The 21,989-nt window shown below is 38.2% G+C and overlaps 1 protein-coding gene across 1 annotated transcript; it reads left to right on the forward strand.

The window, feature by feature from the left end:
* Positions 1-20,787: 20,787 nt before the first annotated feature.
* Positions 20,788-21,726, forward strand: LOC140005609 (uncharacterized). The gene has a single exon (XM_072046619.1). The coding sequence runs from the start codon at positions 20,788-20,790 to the stop codon at positions 21,724-21,726; it is 939 nt and encodes a 312-aa protein (XP_071902720.1).
* Positions 21,727-21,989: the final 263 nt, after the last annotated feature.

Raw genomic sequence — 21,989 nt, forward strand, 5'->3', positions numbered from 1 at the left:
CATGAAGGTAACCAAGATATTAAAGAACAAAAGAAATCTTTGCTTGTTTCTCAATATGAATTTTTCAAAATGCATCCTCTTGAAAATGTTGATGAGATGTGTAGTAGATTTTGTGACATTATTGAAGATCTTAAATTGCTTGGAAAAGAATATTCTTTGGGTGAGAAAAATAGAAAGATTTTGAATGCCTTGCCAAAAGAATGGGAAAACAAAATAAATGCTATAGAAGAGGCAAAGGATTTAAATTCTATGTCCATTGAATCTCTTGTGGATACCCTAACCTCTTATGAATTAAAGCTGAAATTCAAAGTGCAAGAGGAAGAAAATGCAAGAATGTATAAGAAAGGCATAGCTTTTAAAGCATCTCAAGTGGGGGATAACCCATCCTTCATGGGTAATGAAATCATGGAAGTGGACAATGATATAACTCCTCACATCAAAAGTTTCAAGAAGATCTTCAACAAGAGATGTTCAAGAGGAGATTGCAAAATTACATGGGATGAATGCAATTCAAAAAGAGAAAAAGAAGAGTTGGCCCAAATGGCACTAATGGCCGTTGGAGAAGATGAGGTAAGTTCTTATCACTCTTCTTGTGATGAAGATAATGAAGATGATGATGTGAAAATTCTTATGATTAAAATGCATAAAAGTTTGAGAAAATCTTATGCTAAAAATAAAGATTTGAAAACAAAAATAAATGATTTGTTGGAAGAAAACTCCAAACTTTTTCAAGAAAACAAATGTTTGAGAATGGAAAATGATGATTTAAAAAATCAAAAAAGTGTTTTTGATTGCAAAAATAATTTGAAAAGGAAGTTGGAAGAGAAAACAAAGTTTTATGAAAAAATGTTGGAGGAACAAAATGTGTTAAAGAAAAGAATTAATGACTTGAACGAGTTTCTCCAAAATGAAAAACAAACGTTTTCTCAAACAAAAGAAAGCAAATCTTTTCAAGGTACAAATAAGTTTGCTATGATAAGAAGTAAGAAAATTAGTTGCATTAAATCCACCTATGTGCAAAATACTTCTATCATGTGTCACTTTTGTTGCCAATTTGGACATATGCAAAATGATTGCTATGTAAAGAAAAATATGAGAAAAGGTATGAAATCCATGTGGATTGCTAGATCATGTTGTACTAACTCCCAAGAACCCTATAAAAAATTACAATTGGTATCATGAAAGTTTTGTCATTCTATATGGTCTTGATTTGGAAAATAAAGGGGGAGTTTGCTTTTTGATTGATGTCAGAAGGGGGAGTAGGATTTATTGAAATTTCTTTGTATGTTGGCATTTTCTAAGGGGGAGTTTTATTTGAACTTATTTGATCAAAGAAATCTTCATTTTGTTTGTCATCATCAAAAAGGGGGAGATTGTTGACCTTGGTCGATCAATCCTTGGTTTTGATGATTAACAAACTAAAATGTAGATTTGGGCTAATGTTTTTATATGAGCAATTTGTTAGAACAGATTCTTGTGGCACAAAAGAAGAAGCAAAAACAGGGCACTCATGTGGGACGTCCGAAAGGAAGCTATCGGACGTCCGAAAGGATGAAGAACATCAAGAAGGAAACTCTGTCGGACGCTCGTGAGGAAGCATCGGACGTCCGGAAGGATCGGACGCACGCATCGGACGTCCGAGAAATTTCGCAAAGATTTGATGACTCTCTGACGACGTTCGGACGCAGGGTTCGGACGTCCGACAGGTGGTTTGGACGCAGGGTTCGGACGTCCGACAGGTGGTTCGGACGTCCGACAGGCCAACGGCTAGTTTTGACAGCATTTAATATTTGACCGTTAGAGAGCCTTTTGAAGCCATTTCTCACCTTCTATAAATACCCCAAAGCACAAGAAGACAAGAGACTTTTGCCAACACAAAATACAAGCTTACAAGTGAGATTTTTGAGTAGAAAGATTCTTTGTTGGTTGTATAAGGGGTTGGGGAAGTTGGGTTGTGAGGTTGCTCAAGTGAAGGTTTCTCTCTAGGAGAAGTAAAACCTTGGTGAAGGTGAACCTATCACTTGAAGTGGTAAAACCTTGGTGAAGGTTGCCTCATTTGTATAAAATAGTTCTTAATTGGGTGAGTGATCTTTCAAGTGTAGGTTGTTGAGGGTTAACTAGAATAGTTGTAAAACTCCTTGGCTCAACCAAAGTGTGTTTGGGGTGAGGAAGGAGTGAGCCTTCACTTGTACATCTTGGTTAGCATCGCCATCAATTGAAGAGGCTATTGGTTTGATATTTGGTTTGCATTTCTTATCCTTTCTCTTTAATTAAGTTTTCTTTATTGTGCTTAAATTTGATATATCTTTGTGCATCATTGTGAATTTGTTTGTACTCATTGGGTTGCACCGGGCACTTACATGAATACTTGAATACTTGGAGCTATAAGCCCAACCCATGGCTAGTTGGTCGATTGATGAACCTTGGGTACTTAATTGGCGTTCGGTCCCGGTAGGGGAATGATTGGTTGACAGAGATTGACGTTTAGTGGTGATCTATGGACATTATAATTCCATGGTTGACAGAGAGTCAACGGACCTTGGACAAGTTGCCGTGGTACTTGCTCCTGAGAGCAGACTATGTCCTTTGATAGGAATGTGATCTTTACTGTACATTATTGCATGATCTATCTGATTATCTTGCTATACATTATATCATGCCTACTAGTTTACTTGCATATTTTTTTGGAACCTCACTGGACTTCTAACTCATTCCATAATTTGTTTTCCCTACAGGAGTAAAAACGTGAGAGTGGGAATTGGAGAAGACATAGACCTTGTCTAAGTTTTGTTAGTTGCTCATGAAGGCACTCCTTAGCTCTCTAGCGGGCTCGTTTGGTTTTATTTTATAAGTTTAACTTCTTGGCTATATTTAGAGATTGTATGGGCATTTGATGTCCACGATTGTATATGTCTACGGTTATAATTGATATTGCTCTTATTGTTGAGATCATTACTTTGTAAATTTCGTGACGGTGTGAGTGAGTCCTGGCGAGAGTTGGGCAAACGGTCTGCCAAACCCTTGGATATGCCCTAGGGGGAGGTGGGGTCGTCACAGGGTATATTTTGGAGCAAATAGTCTTCTGGAAATTTTAACTTGAAGTGCCATTTTCTAATCTAAAGTCCTATAAACAACACAAAACACTAAATATAAGCAAAATCCATCAATTAGCATAATATTTGGCCAAATTTAAGATAAAATATTAACAAATAACATGCACAATTATCTCATTATCACAAAGCGACCAATCAAAGAATTATGAAAAGGTTCAGCGAGCATCAACATCTCTTGATGAGACATACACAAAGCCAGTTCACTACGATACACTGAAACCACACCTATGTCAAAAAAATCATCTCCTGAAGATGTTCCTGCAGATACTACCACCCCAAAACTTTTCATTGGGAGGGGTTGATTCTCTCCAACAAGAGGATCCAACGGCTTAAGAGTCGCCACAGAGGAATAGAAACCCTAGAAAAGCCCTGAGAGAGAGAGAGAGAGAGGGAGGACCCTGGATTTTCCACACTATGATAATTTCATAGTTAGGAATTTTCAACTATGATAATTCACACTAAGATAAATTCATCAACATCTCCTGATGAGACATACACAAAGCCAATTTACCACGATACATTGAAACCACACCTATGTCAAAAAAATCATCTCCTAAAGGTGTTCCTGCAGATACTACTACCGTAAAACTTTCATTAGGAGGGGTTGATGTGACAGCCCCACCTCCCCCTAAGGCGAACCAAAGGGTTCGGCGGACCGCCTGCTCAGCTCTCGCCGGGACTACGGATCCGGAACAAGCGTAAACCCTACCAACCGCTCAAAAGAACTTCGAGAATATAACATTCACTATTCGAAACCCAAACAAGCACAACAACTTTAGATAACCCTAGAAAAGAACATTTCCAAACCCAATCAACTTAGGAACATGGTTAATCACTTTTATATACACATGGTTGCCAGTTTACAATTCAAAAGGGAATTGGTTAGTTAAAATACATTTAAGGTTTTCCAACCATCGAGGAGCTATACAAAAGAATACTAAAACTAGCTCAACTCATGCTTCAAAATATCAGAGTCTCCAAAAGGTGGTTTCCTGTAAGGAAAACAAGGATAACGAAATGGGGTGAGTTAGAAGTTTAATGAGGTACCAAAATAATAACAGTCAAGAACCAAGGAACTTCATGCTCAATTAATCACATAGGTGTACCAAATAAGGAGAGGAACAACACAACTTAAATAAAAGGATACAGGTGGCTCTCAGGAGCCAATTTTCCCATTGCAGTACTTGATCCGACTGCGTTGACCCTTCGTCAACTTTCAAATAAGGAAACCAGTCCAGTAGAACACCACTTTATCGCCAAAATCCGATCACCAATCATACCCCCTTACTGGGCCCGAACGCCAAATAGAAACAGGAATGGTAATACTCGAGTATACCGGAATCAAGAGTCTCAATACTCAAAGATTCCATAAAAACAGGCACCCACGGATTGTCAATTTCCTCGACCAAGCCCTTGCATGGCTCGATTTAATTAACTCCCCATGAGGTTGAGCTCAGGTTTAACAAGGAGGTCGTTGGACACACTTCCAAATGACATTATGACAAGTGCAAGCAACAGGCTCAAGTTCATAACAAGTACAAGAAATAGATTTCAGTTGGTACAACACAGACAAGAGAACGAGTGTGATAAAGTACACCCTCGTCTCAATCAAACTAAACAGGATTCATAGTCATTCATGTCATAGATTTCAAGTACAGATAACTCAAATAGCAACAATGCAAGGGAGTGGTACATTCACCAGTTCAAATAAGGATAACTTCAAAAGTTTCCTTCCCAAGTGTGGCTTTAATCGTCGGCACCTCCTAGAACAATCAAGGCAAACACTTAAGACTCGACTCCAAGACCTATTATGGAATTCGCAAGTGAGACTCGGTTACGAGCCATATGCCTAGTCAAAAGAGCCATTAATGCAAAGCAAAGAGGTGACCTCGGAGTGAAAAGGTAACAATTAGTCTTAAAGGCATGAACAACCTCAAAGCCCTACCTACAATGACTGACCAACTCCAAATTTGAAGTAGAAAATGAAAGTAAAGTCGATACTAGGAAAACAGGATTTTCCAGTTTCGCACAACCCTATATGAAAAATCATATCTCAAGTTTTGTGAGTTCAAAATTAGTAAAAGTTATATCGTTGGAAAATACATTCAAAGGGATATAACTTTCCAGAGAACACCATTGTAAGATTCGGAACGTAAGTCAGTCAAATTCAAGTCGCAAGTTGCTGCTTTATCCAGTGGAAGACAGAACAGGTACAATATTTCAGTCAACTTTGAAGAATCACCATAAATTGTACAGACAGAAACAGGGTCTGAAATTTACATGGTTTATAGCCCTATGAATCTAGTTTAAAACACAACAAACGGAACTCAATTCTGACATTCCTACATTAAAATATAGCAAATTTCCCGAGACTGTGCAGAAGCTCCGCGAAAATTTTGACAGCATTTCCCTTGTCTTTCTTTACTTTCCAACCAAACCTCAACACCCAATCACAAATTATCAAACACCTTTAATTAGAGCCACAATACCCTTTAAAACAACCAAATGATAGCTCAACAAAGAAACCCTAGAAAAGCCCCAATTATAAACCTTAAAACCAAAAGACAGTTTCGACGTCATTTAGCGGAACAGACACAACTGGAGCTACACTTATCAGATTGGAATTTAATTTATACCATTTCGAAGCTAAGACAAGGATCTACAACTTTCATGAAGACCACACAGTCCATTTATCACCCTAACTAGGTCAAATTGACCAAAACAACTCCAGATTTTCCAGTTCGAAACTCACTGTGAAATTCAACGAGCAGTCTTGATTCATTCACTCATATCTCAGCACACACAACTCCAATTCAGGTAATTCCAAAGCCATTAGAAATATAAGACACAAGGATAGAATTCTTAATAAGACATCAACAACCAAATCAGTAGTATTACTGGTCAAAACAACCAATTAGAGAAGCTGATTAGCATGTTCGGATAGAAACAGGGCAGCAGGGGTATTTCGGTCTTTTCACAGGGTACATTGCTCCGATTGAGCTGAAATTTTTCAGGCTACTATAAAACATCATTCTATACAACTTTCATGTTTTGGGAAAGAGCTGATTCGGCCTCTAACATCCTCAAATAAAACCGGACAGAACAGGGTCATTCAAAACCCTAACCTGGAATTCATGCATTCAAGTGCTAATCTTCCCCAAAACAACATCTAAAACAACTAAAAACTACTAATAAGCAATTAATTGAAGTAAAGAGGATGTTCTTGGGAAAATACCTTAAAACCCCAAGAAATTTGGTAGCTTAGTGCTTCCCTTTCCAAAACAACTCCACCAATCCTTCTTAATCCTTTCTAGCAAGAAGTTTTATGGAGTAATTTAAGATGCTAATGGTTGGAACTCAAGATTGGGAAAAAATTTGAAGATGCAAGATGAAAGGTTTTGCTTGATGTTTCCTCTTCAAGGTTCAGCCAAAGCAAGCAATAAAATGAAGAAATTTTGGTTAATTTTGATTTACTGGTAAAGTTGGTCCAAAGGTCAAAGTCCAACCAAATAACAAAGTGACACTTGTCACTCTCATTAATGCTACTCTATCCTTTTGTCTCTCCAACTCTCATCCATTTGGGTAACCCTTAATCATCTCTTAACACCTAGTAAATTAATCTCTGACTACTAAACTTAACCTAATCGACCGAATTTTATCGAACTTACCACACTAGTGGGTCCCACATCCGGTATATACTCTTAAAAGCTCATGAATTAACTTATACTAGACAAATACTTTTAAAAACCCTATTTACTCATAAACTTATTTAGAAAATTTTTCCTACTCAAGAAAATGCAGAAAAACGTGCGATTAAATAAAATAAAACCCTAGAAAATACAAAAATTTACGGGTTCTCACAGTTGATCTCGCCAACAAGAGTATCCAACGGCTTAAGAGTCGCCACAGAGGAATAAAAACCCTAGAAAAGACTTGAGAGAGAGAGAGAGAGAGGGAGGGAGGACCCTGGATTTTCCACACTCTGATAATTTCATAGTTCGGAATTTTTAACTTGAAAGGTTAAACCACGTCAGATACAAACATATATCTCAAATTGCGTCATATGCGTCATCAATGCATTTATCATGAAATTATACACACAAGATATTGAAATTATCCCAACCTATGTAACTTCATTTTCTACCTTTTATAAATTTATATCTTTATCTCTTGTACAAATACTTTAAGTACAAGAATAGAGACATTAATTTTTAATGATTATCAAATAATAAGATAAATAAATATATCTAATCACTTCAATTTAATAGAAAATACTTCGCAAAATCTCGGATTATGACTACTAATAGAAATTCTCCTTTTTCCATCCATAACGGTCTTAATTAGTCAACCTTCTATAATGTAGTTTATACATGTACCGTGATTAGTAGAATTCAAATTTTTTATCCTTTTTATTTTACCAATATTTCATTTTTTTATGGAGATGTATTTCAATCTCCTATCGCAAAGCTTAATAAGTTTTTGTGAATACTAGACTTGATACCAATATCATTACATTGGGCAAGTAAAATTTTGCTCATTTTTAAATGTCATTTAAAAATCTAGAAATATAAATTTGTTATCTTAAAAGGACTATTGTACAATCAACATCAAAATTATATTTGATAGTTATTAATTTAAAAGCAAAAAATTTGAAAATGAAATTTCTTTTATAAGTAAAAACACTCCACTTGTGTATTCGTAAAGGCATCATTGTCCATAATGGATGTCTTAACAAAGATTGTTCAATGTAAAATAATTCACCCAATGTCAAAGTCATAAATTACAAAATGAGACTTTTGGTTAATTTTTGAATTATTTCTAAGCATAATGGCAAATCTTTTGATGTTTTCCGGCTAGATAATGATGAAATATATATATGTGTATGTATATATTTTTTTTTTCATCCTTTTATGAAATTGTTATTAGCTTTATTTGTTTATCTACGTTAATGAAATACAATAATAGCTCTGCATGTTTCGATCTCGAATTTAAACTACTCTTATTCTTTAATATATACATGATTAAGTTCAATAATAACCATATTCTTTAATGTGTAATTTGAAAAATTTTGAATAGCTCAAAACCTCAAGAGAGGATTAGAAATAAAATGCTTAATAAATTATTCAAAAATTTCAATATGTGATATTTATTAAATAGCAACATAATCCTAAAGAGGGAGGTACCACAAACCTTCTCTGACTTTCGGCCAATTAGCCGGTGCACCTTCATCAGTAAGGTTTTCACCAAAATCCTTTGTAATAGGTTAAAGGCAGTTCTACCTTCTATTATATCCCTGGAGCAGTCCGCCTTTGTCCAAGGCAGAGAAAAATCGGATAATATACTACTGGCTCAGGAATTGGTGGGAGCAATTAACAAACGTACACGTGGCCAAAACGTCATTTTCAAGCTAGACATGATGAAAGCTTTTGACCGAGTTTCCTGGAGCTTTCTGTCTAAGCTTCTCCTCAAGTTCGGTTTCCATCCTCGTTTCATGAACATGGTAATGAACTACTTGACGTCGTCTTGGTTCTCGGTCCTGATCAATGGGAACCCGCATGGTTTCTTCCAGTCCTCCAGAGGATTGAAACAAGGAGATCCCCTCTCTCCTTTCCTGTTTATTTTGCTGTCAGAGGCCCTCAGCTGGGGATTGGCCCACCTAGTGGAATCTGGCACTGTCAGAAGCTATGCTCAGCCAAGGGGCATCTCGCCAGTGTCTCACTTGGCCTTTGCTGATGACATAATAGTTTTTCTTAGAGGGGATCGGCGATCGGTGCAAGCCTTAATGCATTTCTTGAAAGTATATCAAGACGGATCGGACCAAATGATTAACAAAGACAAGAGTTTTTATGTGACCTCTTCTCGATGCCCTCCTTCTAGAGAACACGCTATATCTCGATTGACGGGTTTTCGCCGCCAACAGTTGCCTTTTGAGTATTTGAGGGCCCGCCTATTCAAAGGGCGAAGCAAGAGCGAGTATTTCCAGGCTTTGATACAAAATATGCAGGCAAAGTGTGACAGCCCCACCTCCCCCTAAGGCGAACCAAAGGGTTCAGTGGACCGCTTGCCCAGCTCTCGCCGAGACTCACTTACTCACTACCGTCCTCAAATCAATTACAAGGTACCTCTGAAATAATACATCAAATTCTCCAAAAATTACATATCATAAGCGAAGCGAAAACTAATTCTAAGCGTGGAACGTATATATACAACCAATTCAATTCCAAATATTTATACAGGCCCAAAATTACACAAGCTTAATCATCACATCCAATAACCTATGGTACAATCTCAATAATAAACGAAATAACATTTTTCCCCAAGTTCCACGAATATATAAACCACAAGTGAATCAAAAGCGAAATATACATGAGATAATCTTCCAGATACATTAACAACTTATTACACGTGCTTCCTTTGCCTCGATCCCTGTGGGGAGAAGAAACAATTGGGGGGGTGAGCTAGAAGCTCAGCGAGTGTCCAGTAAAATCAACAATCAAGTATAGTTCACAATAAAACATTTAGATGATGTCATGATGCAGTAATCAAATGTACATTTATTGCTCGTGTGAGCCAGTGAAGTTCTTGTACTTAAATATCCAATGCTCATTTAGATTAGGTAACAGATAAACAGAAATAAGGAGCCATCGTGCTCCAAAGAATGTGTAAACAGTAGTGGAGACGTTGGTTCTAAGCACAAGATTTTCCCAGGAACTCATTGGAGCCAAATTATGTCATGGCACACACACATACACAAATGATATGCAATCAAACAACCAATGCAAGCAATTGAGTAACCAGTGCAAGAGTTAGCAAGAATTAGTTCAAAAGTAACTTTGGAAGTAGTTGAGGGATCACTCACCAACCACGGCTCAAGAACCATCCATCATATATCGTTGCCTTGCTCAAGTCCTAGCCCTTCAACTCAAACTCAAAGCAATCAAATGCTTTCAAAGATCGGACAGCATATCCCCTTAATTTCCTTACTTTTCCATCCTACAAGCAACACCAATTCATCTCAAATCAACCACATACACATCATAAACTATCAAATACACCTTTCGGCACAATATCCATAACTGAAGTTACGCTTATTGGATTGAAACGAATCTTATGGCGTTTCGAAGCCGAAACATAACCTACATTTCTTATGAAGACCTCCAAAGCCAAATCATGCATTTTCATGGTCAAAAATGAAAACTGCCACGAAAACAAAAATCTGGGTGCGAAATAGTGTTCATGGACAGTCAAGGGTATTTCGGTCATTGTACACGTTACAATGCTCGGATCGAGGTGAAATTTTACAGGTATCTAGATAACACCATTTTCTACAACTTTCATGTTTTAAGTTAAGCCTGATTCGGTCTCTAATATGCTCAAATAAAACCGGACAGAACAGGCCTGTTTGGAACCCTAAAGCTGAAATTTCCGCACAAAACCGAAATTTTCCGCAAATAATCGTAACTAACCTATACAAGCTTCATTTTACACCATCATACCATGATTAAACCATGATCATCATATAAAATCAGAAAAATCTCCATTAAATAATAAATTTAACAAACACTACTTAAACCCATGAAGTCTTCCACAAATCAACATGTTAAGCCACTAGAAATCACTAATCTATCCTTATTAAGAGGAAAAGGGAATTCTTAGCAACTTACCTTTACAACTCAAGAAAGATAGTAGCTTAGGTTTCTTTCTCCCAAAACAACTCCACCAATACCTTAGAATCTCCTTAGCTAGCAAGTTTTATGAAGTGGTTTGCAATTTAATCGGTTAGAACTCAAGATTAGAGAAAGAAATTGAAGTGCAAGATGATGGATTTTCTCTCTTTTCTCCTCTCCATGGTTCGGCCAAGCAAGCAAGAAGAATGAAGGAAATTTTGGTCAATTTTGATGTTTAGTAAAGGTAAAGAAAGTTTGGTCAAAGTCCACACCCAATAGGTTCATGACACTTGGCTCCTTTAATGTTTAAGCTTATCTTCTTGTCTCTCCATACTAATTAATCTAGCTAACCTCTAATTGTCTCCTAACACCTTGTAAAATAATATCACTTAATACAAAACTCCAACAAGTTGTCAAAAATATATCGTATTTACCGCACTAGCAGGTCCCACGTCCATAATACACTTCAAACTTAACGTGGACTAACTTGTATCAAGAAAATGATTTGAAAACTATATTCCCTTATAAAAATGTATAGGAAATTAATATATTGAAGAAAGGTATAAAATTATAGACAAGGAAACAAAATAATGTCTAGAAAATATATAAAATTTTTCGGGTTCTCACACTCATTCTTTCGGGTGGTCACAGACTCCCCTCCTTAAAAGAATGCCGTCCTCGACATTCCAACTTGCACTAATCAGATCAGAATAGCTCTCGAAAGTCGGTCACATACTAAAAATCACTCTAATCTCAGTTATCACAATCAAGTACAAAGAAGCACCCCAATCCAGCTTATCAAATAGTCATGATCCAATAGATAGTTGATCGAGTAACTAGATAAAACATGCAAAAGGCTCGACGTTGGACTTAAAGTCCCAGATATTCGGAAAATTCAGGACATGGTTTAATCTCAAATCGAAATTTCTCAAGTCGAAAATTTTCCCTTGGCGGTGTTGGACAACACAACAAGCTAGCACAATGGCTATACTTCGCCAAAGAGTCTCAGTTCAAAAATTTCATCCTTGGTGGTGCTTGATAACACAACAAGTTAGCACAACGGTTAAACTTCACCAGAGGATCTTAGCGCAAGAAATTGGCCCTGGTAGTGCTTGAAAACACAACAAGTTAGCACAACGGCTAAACTTCATCAGAGGATCTTAGCGCAAGAAATTGGCCTTGGTGGTGCTTGAAAACACAACAAGTTAGCACAACGGCTATACTTCACCAGAGAGCCTCAAGTCAAAGTTTCATCCCTGATGGTGCTTGATAACACAACAGGCATGCCTCGCCAAAGGAATGGCGGTGCTTGATAACACAACAGGCAATACCTCATCAGAGAGGTTCAGTTCAAGAATTTCAATCCCTGGTGGTGCTTGAAAACACAACAGGCATGCCTCGCCAGAAGAATGGTATGACAGCCCCACTTTCCCCTAAGGCGAACCAAAGGGGTTAGCGAACTGCCTGCCCAGCTCTCGCCAGGACTAACGGTTCGGTATAGAACGAACTAATACATTCCGGAGCTTACCAACGCGGGTAAACAAATCAAAATGTTAAAATAAAAAAAATGAAACCGAAGTCGGCGATGAATAGTAACCGACCCGTCAGAACCCAACCAAATATCAAGCAAACATTCACATCTTGAAACTTAGCATTTACAAGCCAAAGTGGCATACAAAAGTATTCAAAAGTGGATACATGTCTGGTTTGCCAAATCAAAAGGAAAACGGTCCCAAAAGTACATTTAGGGTTTCAATACATGAGCTATACAAAAGATATGTTGAACTAGCTCAATTTGGCAGCCAATTGTCAAATCCAGTCCAAAAGTATTTATTTTCCTGTAAGGAAAACAAAAAGGAACAGAAAGGGGTGAGCTTGCGCTCAATGAGGTACCAGACATATAGCAGTAAAATCATGGCATTTCACATTTAACAAATCAGGTACACATGCCAGATGTAAAGTAAATGAACCAATGATTCAAATCAGAAGGATACAGGTGGCTCTCAGGAGCCAAATTCCCATTAGCATCATCGAAGCTTGATCGAAATAATAGTTGACACGACGTCAACGCTAAAGGAGTAACCAATACCGTAGACTCCACTTTCTTCGATTCCTTCTACCTCACATACCCTACCGGGCCTGAAATCCAATCAGATCAGAAATGGTAATACTCGAGTATACCCGGAATCAAGGGTCTCAATACCCAAAGATCCCAAAACAGACTACCGTGGTTCGTTATCTAATCGACCAGGCCCTTGCCGACCCGACTCGAGTAACTGGCCATAGGTGTTGAGCTCAGAGGTCACAGAAAGGTCGTTGGACACAAGCTTCCAAACGACGTCAGAACAGATACAGATCCAGATACAGATAACAGATACAGATACAGATACAGATACAGATAGCAGATTCAGATACGTGTTCAAAATTGGCATATGAACAGACCAGAGAACGAGTGTGATAAAGTACACCCTCGCCTCCCTTTTATCAAAACAGTATTTGGCTCTAACAGTCATAAATCAAGTATTCAGATATTCAGATATTTCACATAACGGGTAGCAGGTAGTGGAACACTCACCGGGGTCAGTACAGATACCTCCCAAAAGAGAGCTTTAATCACTAAGAAACCCTAAGATAATCCAAAGAAAACAATTGAAGGTTCCACTTTCAAAATCGAGTATACAGAATGCAAATGTGAGGCTTGACTACCAGTCGTATGCCTCGCCAAATAATGATTAAAGCAAGGGTGCAAAACATGAATTTTTGGAAACGAAAAGGTAAAATGAAGACCTAGGCTCAAACAACCCAAAAGTCCTTCGCTCAAATCACAAGTAAATCCAACTAGCCTTAAAGTAAAATTTCGGCAGCATATCCCTTGTGTTTACCTAATTTCCAGCCATCATGGCTTCATTATTTTCCTCAAATCAGTCCCAACATCTCGTACAAAAATAATCTCATTCCCAAAAGCCGTTCACTAGGCTTAATGACATTCAAGTACAAAATTTAGTTAGGAAATGACCGGATATGAAAGTCAAGCCCTAAACTATTCAAATAAACACAATAAGACTCGATTACAAGTCATAAACCAATTCTACATACTACCAAAACAGGGTTCCCTTAGCATACACAAACAATAGAGGAAACCAGAAAAATCCGGAAATGATTTAGCTTTAGCCCTGAAAAAAACAGTTTTTGTCCTCATTTTGCGGTAATGGTGCCAAAGGCACTACGATTATTGGATGAAGGTGAAAGACCCACCGTTTCGAAGCTAAGAGATAGGGTTACAACATTACAGAAGGTCACTCAACCCAGTTTCGAGTGTAACCAGGTCAAAAATGCAAGATACCATACCAGAATCACAAAAACAGATTCACAGAACGCATTCTAGCGGAAACATCATAACTCAGGCTCTCCAAGTCCAAATCCAGAAATTCCAAAACCAGCTGAAATTCAAGAAACAGGGATAAATTTCATCAGAAGGCCTCAACAACCAATTTGGAAGCAATTCCAGCCAAAACAACCAATTACAGGCGCAATTCTTACATTCGGGTAAAACCAGAACAGCAATAGTAATTTCGACTTTTCTCACTCTACGCTACTCCGATTGACCTAAAATTTTGTAGGCACCTCTAAAATGTCATTCCATACAACTTTCATGTTTTAATTGAAGGCCAATTTGGCCTCTAACTAGGAGCTAAAAATTCGGGCAGAATGTTCCTTCACAAAACCTAATTTTCTGAAATTTCTTCCAAAACAGAAATTGATTGCAATTGTCCACTTTTTCCACCTTCTAGAATCATTATATACCATTTCAAATCATCATAGATAGCCACACAACCATGCTTATATTAAAATAGAAAAATCCCCAAAAATAATAAAACTTCATCACTTCAACCAAAAATCAAGAAATAATCCATAATATTGCATCTCATACTACCACTAATCATGATTTAAGCATCAATTAAGGGAGGAGGGTGGTTCTTCACAACTCACCTTAAAAACAAGAGAGAGAGAGCAATAGGTCCTCTTAGCTTTCCAAATAACTCCACAAATCAACTCACTAACACTAATTGAAGAGGTTTTATGGAGGGAATTCAAGATGAAACGGTTAGTTTGTGAGATTGGGCAGGATTGGAGCAAGAAACTTGGAAGCTTTTCTTTCTTTTCTTGTAGGAAGAGGTTCGGCCAAGAGGAAGACAAACTGAGGAATTTTTGGTGAATTTTTTATTTATTTGGTCAATGGTAAGAAAATGAATAGTGGTCTTACAAGTTCCTCCAATCAAATGGTGACACTTGTCACTTATTTAATGCAAGTCAATCACTTTGTTCCCTCTCACATCAATCCAAATAGCTTCCTCTAATTATCTCTTAACACCCGGTAAATTAAACCCAGTATCCGAAACTTAACCTAGTTGGCCGAATTTTTCCGAACTTTTCGCACTAGTAGGTCCCACGTCTGGTATACGCTCTTAATTGCTCAAAAACTATTCGATACTAGAAAAATCATCTAAAAACTATATTTACTCATAAAAATTATCTAGAAAAATTTCCGGACACAGAAAGTGCAGAAAACAAGCCATTGAAGATAAGAAAACCTAGAAAGATAATAAAACCTAGAAAATGGAAAAGTTACGGGTTCTCACAAATGGCGGTGCTTGAAAACACACCAGGAAATGCCTCACCAGAGGGGTTCAGTTCAACCGCTACAGAAGAGTAGTATCCGGTCTACAACCACACAAGTACGTATAAGTTCAGAAGCAGAGTCAAAAGCAGGGTTCAAGTATATATATAGGTTCAAAAGCAGGGCCAAATATTTCAGGTTTATGGTGCACGTATACGAATAAGAACTCACTCACCTAACTTATGCCCAGCAATTCACATTCTCAAGCAGTCACAGAATTCAAATCCACCTACAGGTCATATATGAACCAAGCTACTTGCTCAAGCGTGAAAGAGATACCCTATGTTCAGTCAAGTCAGGTCTATCAAGTGTACGTAAGAGTACACTAGCCGAAACAGATTCAAGTCCTAAATGAGCTCAGTCTAGTCGGTCTCAGACAGTTCAAGCATTTCAAATCCCAATGCTTACAAATTGGGTAGTGTACCTTAATCAAACAAGAAGACTAGAAGGAGGATGCAAAACCAAAAGTTTCCCAACAAATCCGGTCACCACCATAATGTATCAAAACCCTAGCCAAAAATCTTATCGGATGGATCCAAGATAGCAGTCATCATTTCAATGTCCTCAACTAGGTTAATCCATTATACACTAGTAGATCTAATCTTCTGGTTTATTCTCGATTCATATTCAGTACTAGGGTCTCCTTAGATTATATAAGACTATCCATCAATTTTTCTCACGAGTACGGGGTTGTCTAAGCCCTCGGCCACGACCCTTTTTCCCATTCCTGCTGCCATACTTAATAGAAGTCTATAAGCGCAAGAAAAACAATAACTAAGCATAAAAGAACTTAATGCATATACAAGTTGCAAAAATATTTAGAATCAAGATATGATTCTTTACATGTATCAAAAGTTATAGCACGAGTTAAGAAGTCACAAGACAAGCCTAATATGTCAACAATTGCATATAGGCAATTAAGTGCCACAAAATGTAGAAGTATATGCAAGCAGGATACAAAAAGCCTCACGCCTTGCACCACCCTTCCTAAGTCCTTAGTTAAACCAAAAGGTCCAAATATTTCTAATTTCAATCAGATCACATGCCTTTACGAAATTAGATCCAATCAAACCATAACACAAGCTGAAACCAATGGTTATCCATTCGAAATTCAAAATCTTCAATAAGCAAGCCACCAACCAGAGCACCACCATCTCCAAGAATAACCAGGCTTAGGGTTTTATAAGTAAAGCCTCAAGCTCCAAGTTCAAACCCAAGAAATAAGTACAACTTGCTAACTTATGTGTCAAATGGAAACCAAATCAATTCACACTAACTTCGTGCTCTTGAATGCAGTTACTCTATATCTCAAAGTTCCCTCAGTCCGTGCACCTAAAGATAGATTCACTCTTCTTGAAAACCAAGAATTTTAAAACATAAGAAGAGTATTTAAAGTAACAAAAATCTTATCAAGTTCAAGATTTACATTATAACACCAACAGTTCGCCATTCTTCCGAAAACTCAAGATCTCTCTCTCTCTCTTTTTTTTTTCTTTTCGTGTAAAGCATAGACAAATTCAAGTGTGAGAATACACTAGTATACAATCAAGGGGAAAAACCTAGTTTAGAAAATTTTAACCTTGTATCAGCCCATCATATACAAAATTCAACAAACTCATCAGTTATTCACAAAATTTCAAATTGAAATTCAAGTAAAATCCACATATTTACCAAAATCGGAAAATTACACATGCTTAAAACATATATATATTATTTCCAATCATCGTTTAAAAAAAAAACTAGTACATCCTAGTTTTCTATAAAATCTCAAAGCAGAAATTCTCTAGGAGGTAAATGGGCGAGAAAATGCATTTTATTCCTTTGATACTCTTTTATCTTGGTTCAAAATCATCATACATAGAGTTTGACCATCAATTCTTGGTCTCTTATCCTCCATAACCAGTACTAATAATTACCTCAATTCTTTCCACACTTACAAGTATAACGATAATTCAAATTCGTCCAATCTTTCACTACTAATCTCATATCCCATATTTTCCTTCATTATAACATCACCGACTTCCTCAATTTTTTTTTTCTACAAGTCCCAAGTAAGAAACTCTCAGATAATCAATTTCTTTAACCCCTAGGATACATTAGATCCTCGTTCACATATTTTTTTCAAATTAATCCCACAGTCAGGCATCCTAAACTTTAAGCCTAAGATACACTACAGAGATCTGAAGCGTAAGCTCTGATACCAACTGTGACAGCCCCACCTCCTCCTAAGGCGAACCAAAGGGTTCAGCGGACCACCTGCCCAACTCTCGCCGGGACTCACTCACTCACTACCGTCCTCAAAACAATTACAAGGTACATCTCAAATAATACATCAAATTCTCCAAAAATTACATATCATAAGCGAAGCGAAAACTAATTCTAAGCGTGGAACGTATATATACAACCAATTCAATTCCAAATATTTATACAAGCCCAAAATTACACAAGCTTAATCATCACATCCAATAACCTATGGTACAATCTCAATAATAAATGAAATAACATTTTTCCCCAAGTTCCACGAATATATAAACCACAAGTGAATCAAAAGCGAAATATACATGAGATAATCTTCCAGATACATTAACAACTTATTACATGTGCTTCCTTTGCCTCGATCTCTGTGGGAAGAAGAAACAATTGGGGGGGTGAGTTAGAAGCTCAGCGAGTGTCCAGTAAAATCAACAATCAAGTATAGTTCACAATAAAGCATTTAGATGATGCCATGATGCAGTAATCAAATGTACATTTATTGCTCGTGTGAGTCAGTGAAGTTCTTGTACTTAAATATCCAACGCTCATTTAGATCCGGTAACAGATAAACAGAAATAAGGAGCCATCGTGCTCCAAAGAATGTGTAAACAGTAGTGGAGACGTTGGTTCTAAGCACAAGATTTTCCCAGGAACTCATTGGAGACAAATTATGTCATGGCACACACACATATACAAATGATATGCAATCAAACAACCAATGCAAGCAATTGAGTAACCAGTGCAAGAGTTAGCAAGAATTAGTTCAAAAGTAACTTTGGAAATAGTTGAGGGATCACTCACCAACCACGGCTCAAGAACCATCCATCATATATCGTTGCCTTGCTCAAGTCCAAGCCCTTTAACTCAAACTCAAAGCAATCAAATGCTTTCAAAGATCGGACAGCATATCCCCTTAATTTCCTTACTTTTCCATCCTACAAGCAACACCAATTCATCTCAAATCAACCACATACACATCATAAACTATCAAAAACACCTTTCGGAACAATATCCATAACTGAAGTTACACTTATCGGATTGAAACGAATATTATGGTGTTTCGAAGCCGAAACATAACCCTACATTTCTTATGAAGACCTCCAAAGCCAAATCATGCATTTTCATGGTCAAAAATGAAAATTTCCACGAAAACAGAAATCTGGGCGCGAAACAGTGTTCATGGACAGTCAAGGGTATTTCGGTCATGTTACACGCTACAGTGCTCGGATCGAGGTAAACTTTTACAGGTAGGTAGATAACAACATTTTCTACAACTTTAAAGTTTTAAGTTAAGCCTGATTCGGTCTCTAACATGCTCAAATAAAACCGGACAGAACAGGCCTGTTTGGAACCCTAAAGCTGAAATTTCCGCACAAAACCGAAATTTTCTTTAAATAATCGTAACTAACCTATACAAGCTTCATTTTACACCATTTAAAACCATCATACCATGATTAAACCATGATCATCATATAAAATCAGAAAAATCTCCATTAAATAAGAAATTTAACAAACACTACTTAAACCCATGAAGTCTTCCACAAATCAACATGTTAAGCCACTAGAAATCACTAATCTATCCTTATTAAGAACAAAAGGGAATTCTTAACAACTTACCTTTACAACTCAAGAAAGATAGTAGCTTAGGTTTCTTTCTCCCAAAACAACTCCACCAATACCTTAGAATCTCCTTAGCTAGCAAGTTTTATGAAGTGGTTTGCAATTTAATCGGTTAGAACTCAAGATTGGAGAAAGAAATTGAAGTGCAAGATGATGGATTTTCTCTCTTTTCTCCTCTCCATGGTTCGGCCAAGCAAGCAAGAAGAATGAAGGAAATTTTGGTCAATTTTGATGTTTAGTAAAGGTAAAGAAAGTTTGGTCAAAGTCCACACCCAATAGGTTCATGACACTTGGCTCCTTTAATGTTTAAGCTTATCTTCTTGTCTCTCCATACTAATTAATCTAGCTAACCTCTAATTGTCTCCTAGCACCTTGTAAAATAATATCACTTAATACAAAACTCCAACAAGTTGTCAAAAATATATCGCATGTACCGCACTAGCGGGTCCCACGTCCATAATACACTTCAAACTTAACGTGGACTAACTTGTATCAAGAAAATGATTTGAAAACTATATTCCCTTATAAAAATGTATAGGAAATTAATATATTGAAGAAAGGTATAAAATTATAGACAAGGAAACAAAATAATGTCTAGAAAATATATAAAAATTTTCGGGTTCTCACACTCATTCTTTCGGTGCGTCACACAAAGCTTGCGGGCTGGAAGATGAAGTTATTGTCTACTGGGGGCCGCTTGATCCTGATAAGACATGTTCTAGCTACCATTCCACTTTACACTTTCACAACTTTAGACCCTCCAAAGTGTGTGTTGCAGCGGCTGGAACGAATCATGTCCCGATTCTTTTGGGGCGAAGTAGAGGGTAGAGAGAAACGCCATTGGCGGGCTTGGAGTGGTGTATGTGGTCCAACAGACCAGAACGGACTGGGGGTTGACACGGTTGAGGACATTGTGCATGCCTTTGGCTGCAAACTGTGGTGGAAACTCCGGACTGGAGCCTCTCTCTGGGCTCGCTACATGGAAGCCAAGTACGTGACAGGACACCAACATATCACAGCAGCTCCACTTAAACCCGCGAGCTCACGACTATGGCGGAGGTTGGTTGATAGTCGGTGTTTTATGGAGGCTAATATGCAATTGCTTGTCAGAGAAGACAATGCCTCTTTTTGGTTTGAAAATTGGTTGAGGTCGGGCGCCTTAGCTGAGGGAAAGGAATCAATTCCGCTGCCAGGTGTACGGATCCAGGAGCTATTTGATGGGAGGAGTTGGCACCTCGACCAGATCCAAGAGGCATTAACCCATGAGGAGCGGATACAAGTCCTTGGGTCACAGGTTCGGCTCTCGGAGGGTCAAGATATCCTCATCTGGCAGCCCGCCGCTGACGGCGGCTTCAAGGTTCAATCTGCTTTGAAGTAGCTTCGACGTCCAACCAACACTTTGGCCTCGCGCCGGCTAATCTAGGATCGGCGTATTCCACTCAAAATCTCGATCTTCATGTGGCGCCTCCTAAATGGCTGGCTCCCTTTCCAGGACAAGCTACAACAATTCGGCTTGCATCTACCCTCCAAGTGTTCCTTTTGTCCTAGTTCAGAGACTCTTCAGCACTCCTTTGTCCATTGCTGGATGGCTCGATATGTTTGGAGTTATTTCCAGTGCATGCTAGGGGTTAGAGGCGCGGCAGACACGCTCATAAAGACACTACAAGGGTGGTGGATCCTGGCATCTGGCAAATCTCCGACAGCTGTATTGGTCTATCTCCTACCAGTCCTAATATGTTGGGAGCTCTGGAAGGCAAGGAACCAGGTCGTCTATGAGAATGTTTTCTTACGACCGCCTTACATATGCCGACAAATTGTATGGCACCTCAATGCCATAGGAGCAGCTCATCCGTTTGCATGTGCGAACGATGATACCTGGCGTCGGTTGGGTCTTCTGCCTATCTTTAAGATGCCAAAATTGCTGAAGTGTATCCCTCTGGTATGGTCCTCGCCGCAATATCTCTACAGTAAATTGAATGTTGACGGATCATCCCTTGGGAACCCTGGACACTCCGGTGGAGGAGGTTTAGTCCGAGATTATCACGGCCAGGTAATAGCGGCTTTCTCCGCCTACTACGGCTTTTGCACGAATATGGAAGTGGAATCTAGAGCTCTCCTGGAGGGTCTCCTTTTGTGTGTCTCTCTCGGCCTGGTCAAGGTAATAGTCCACATGGACTCGGAACAGCTGCTCAAGATAGTGCAACGAACAATTTCTGCACCTTGGAAACTTGACTCTCTTGTTCGTCAAATACACGAGGTGTTATCTCGAGGGGAATTTGTGCTAGAACATAGCTACAGGGAGACCAACGCTGTGGCGGATGAATTAGCGAAGCAGGCTTCCACTACACACATCGGTCGAGGACCTACGAAGCCGCCACTTTACCAAGGCGAGTGAGAGGTTTTGTCCAGTTAGATGCAAACCAGTACCCTTATATTCGGCTCACGCGGTGCGGGGGTTGGTATCCCCCTCCTTGCTAGGCTGAATATAGGTCGGAGGGGGTAGACTTCCAATAATGTAACTTCGTGGTTTCCTCAATAACATTAGTAGACGTTTTCGAAAAAAAATACATTGGTTAATTAGTTATTATTAAAAAAAATAGCAACATAATCATTATTTAAAGAGTAAGTTCAAACATAATATATGAGTATTAGCAAACA

This window comes from Coffea arabica, chromosome 4e, assembly GCF_036785885.1.
Source record: "Coffea arabica cultivar ET-39 chromosome 4e, Coffea Arabica ET-39 HiFi, whole genome shotgun sequence".
Lineage (NCBI taxonomy): Eukaryota > Viridiplantae > Streptophyta > Magnoliopsida > Gentianales > Rubiaceae > Coffea > Coffea arabica.

Bases quoted from the DNA above. Each gene is read 5' to 3' on its own strand.
- LOC140005609 (XM_072046619.1), top strand. From the start codon at position 20,788: ATGTGGCGCCTCCTAAATGGCTGGCTCCCTTTCCAGGACAAGCTACAA.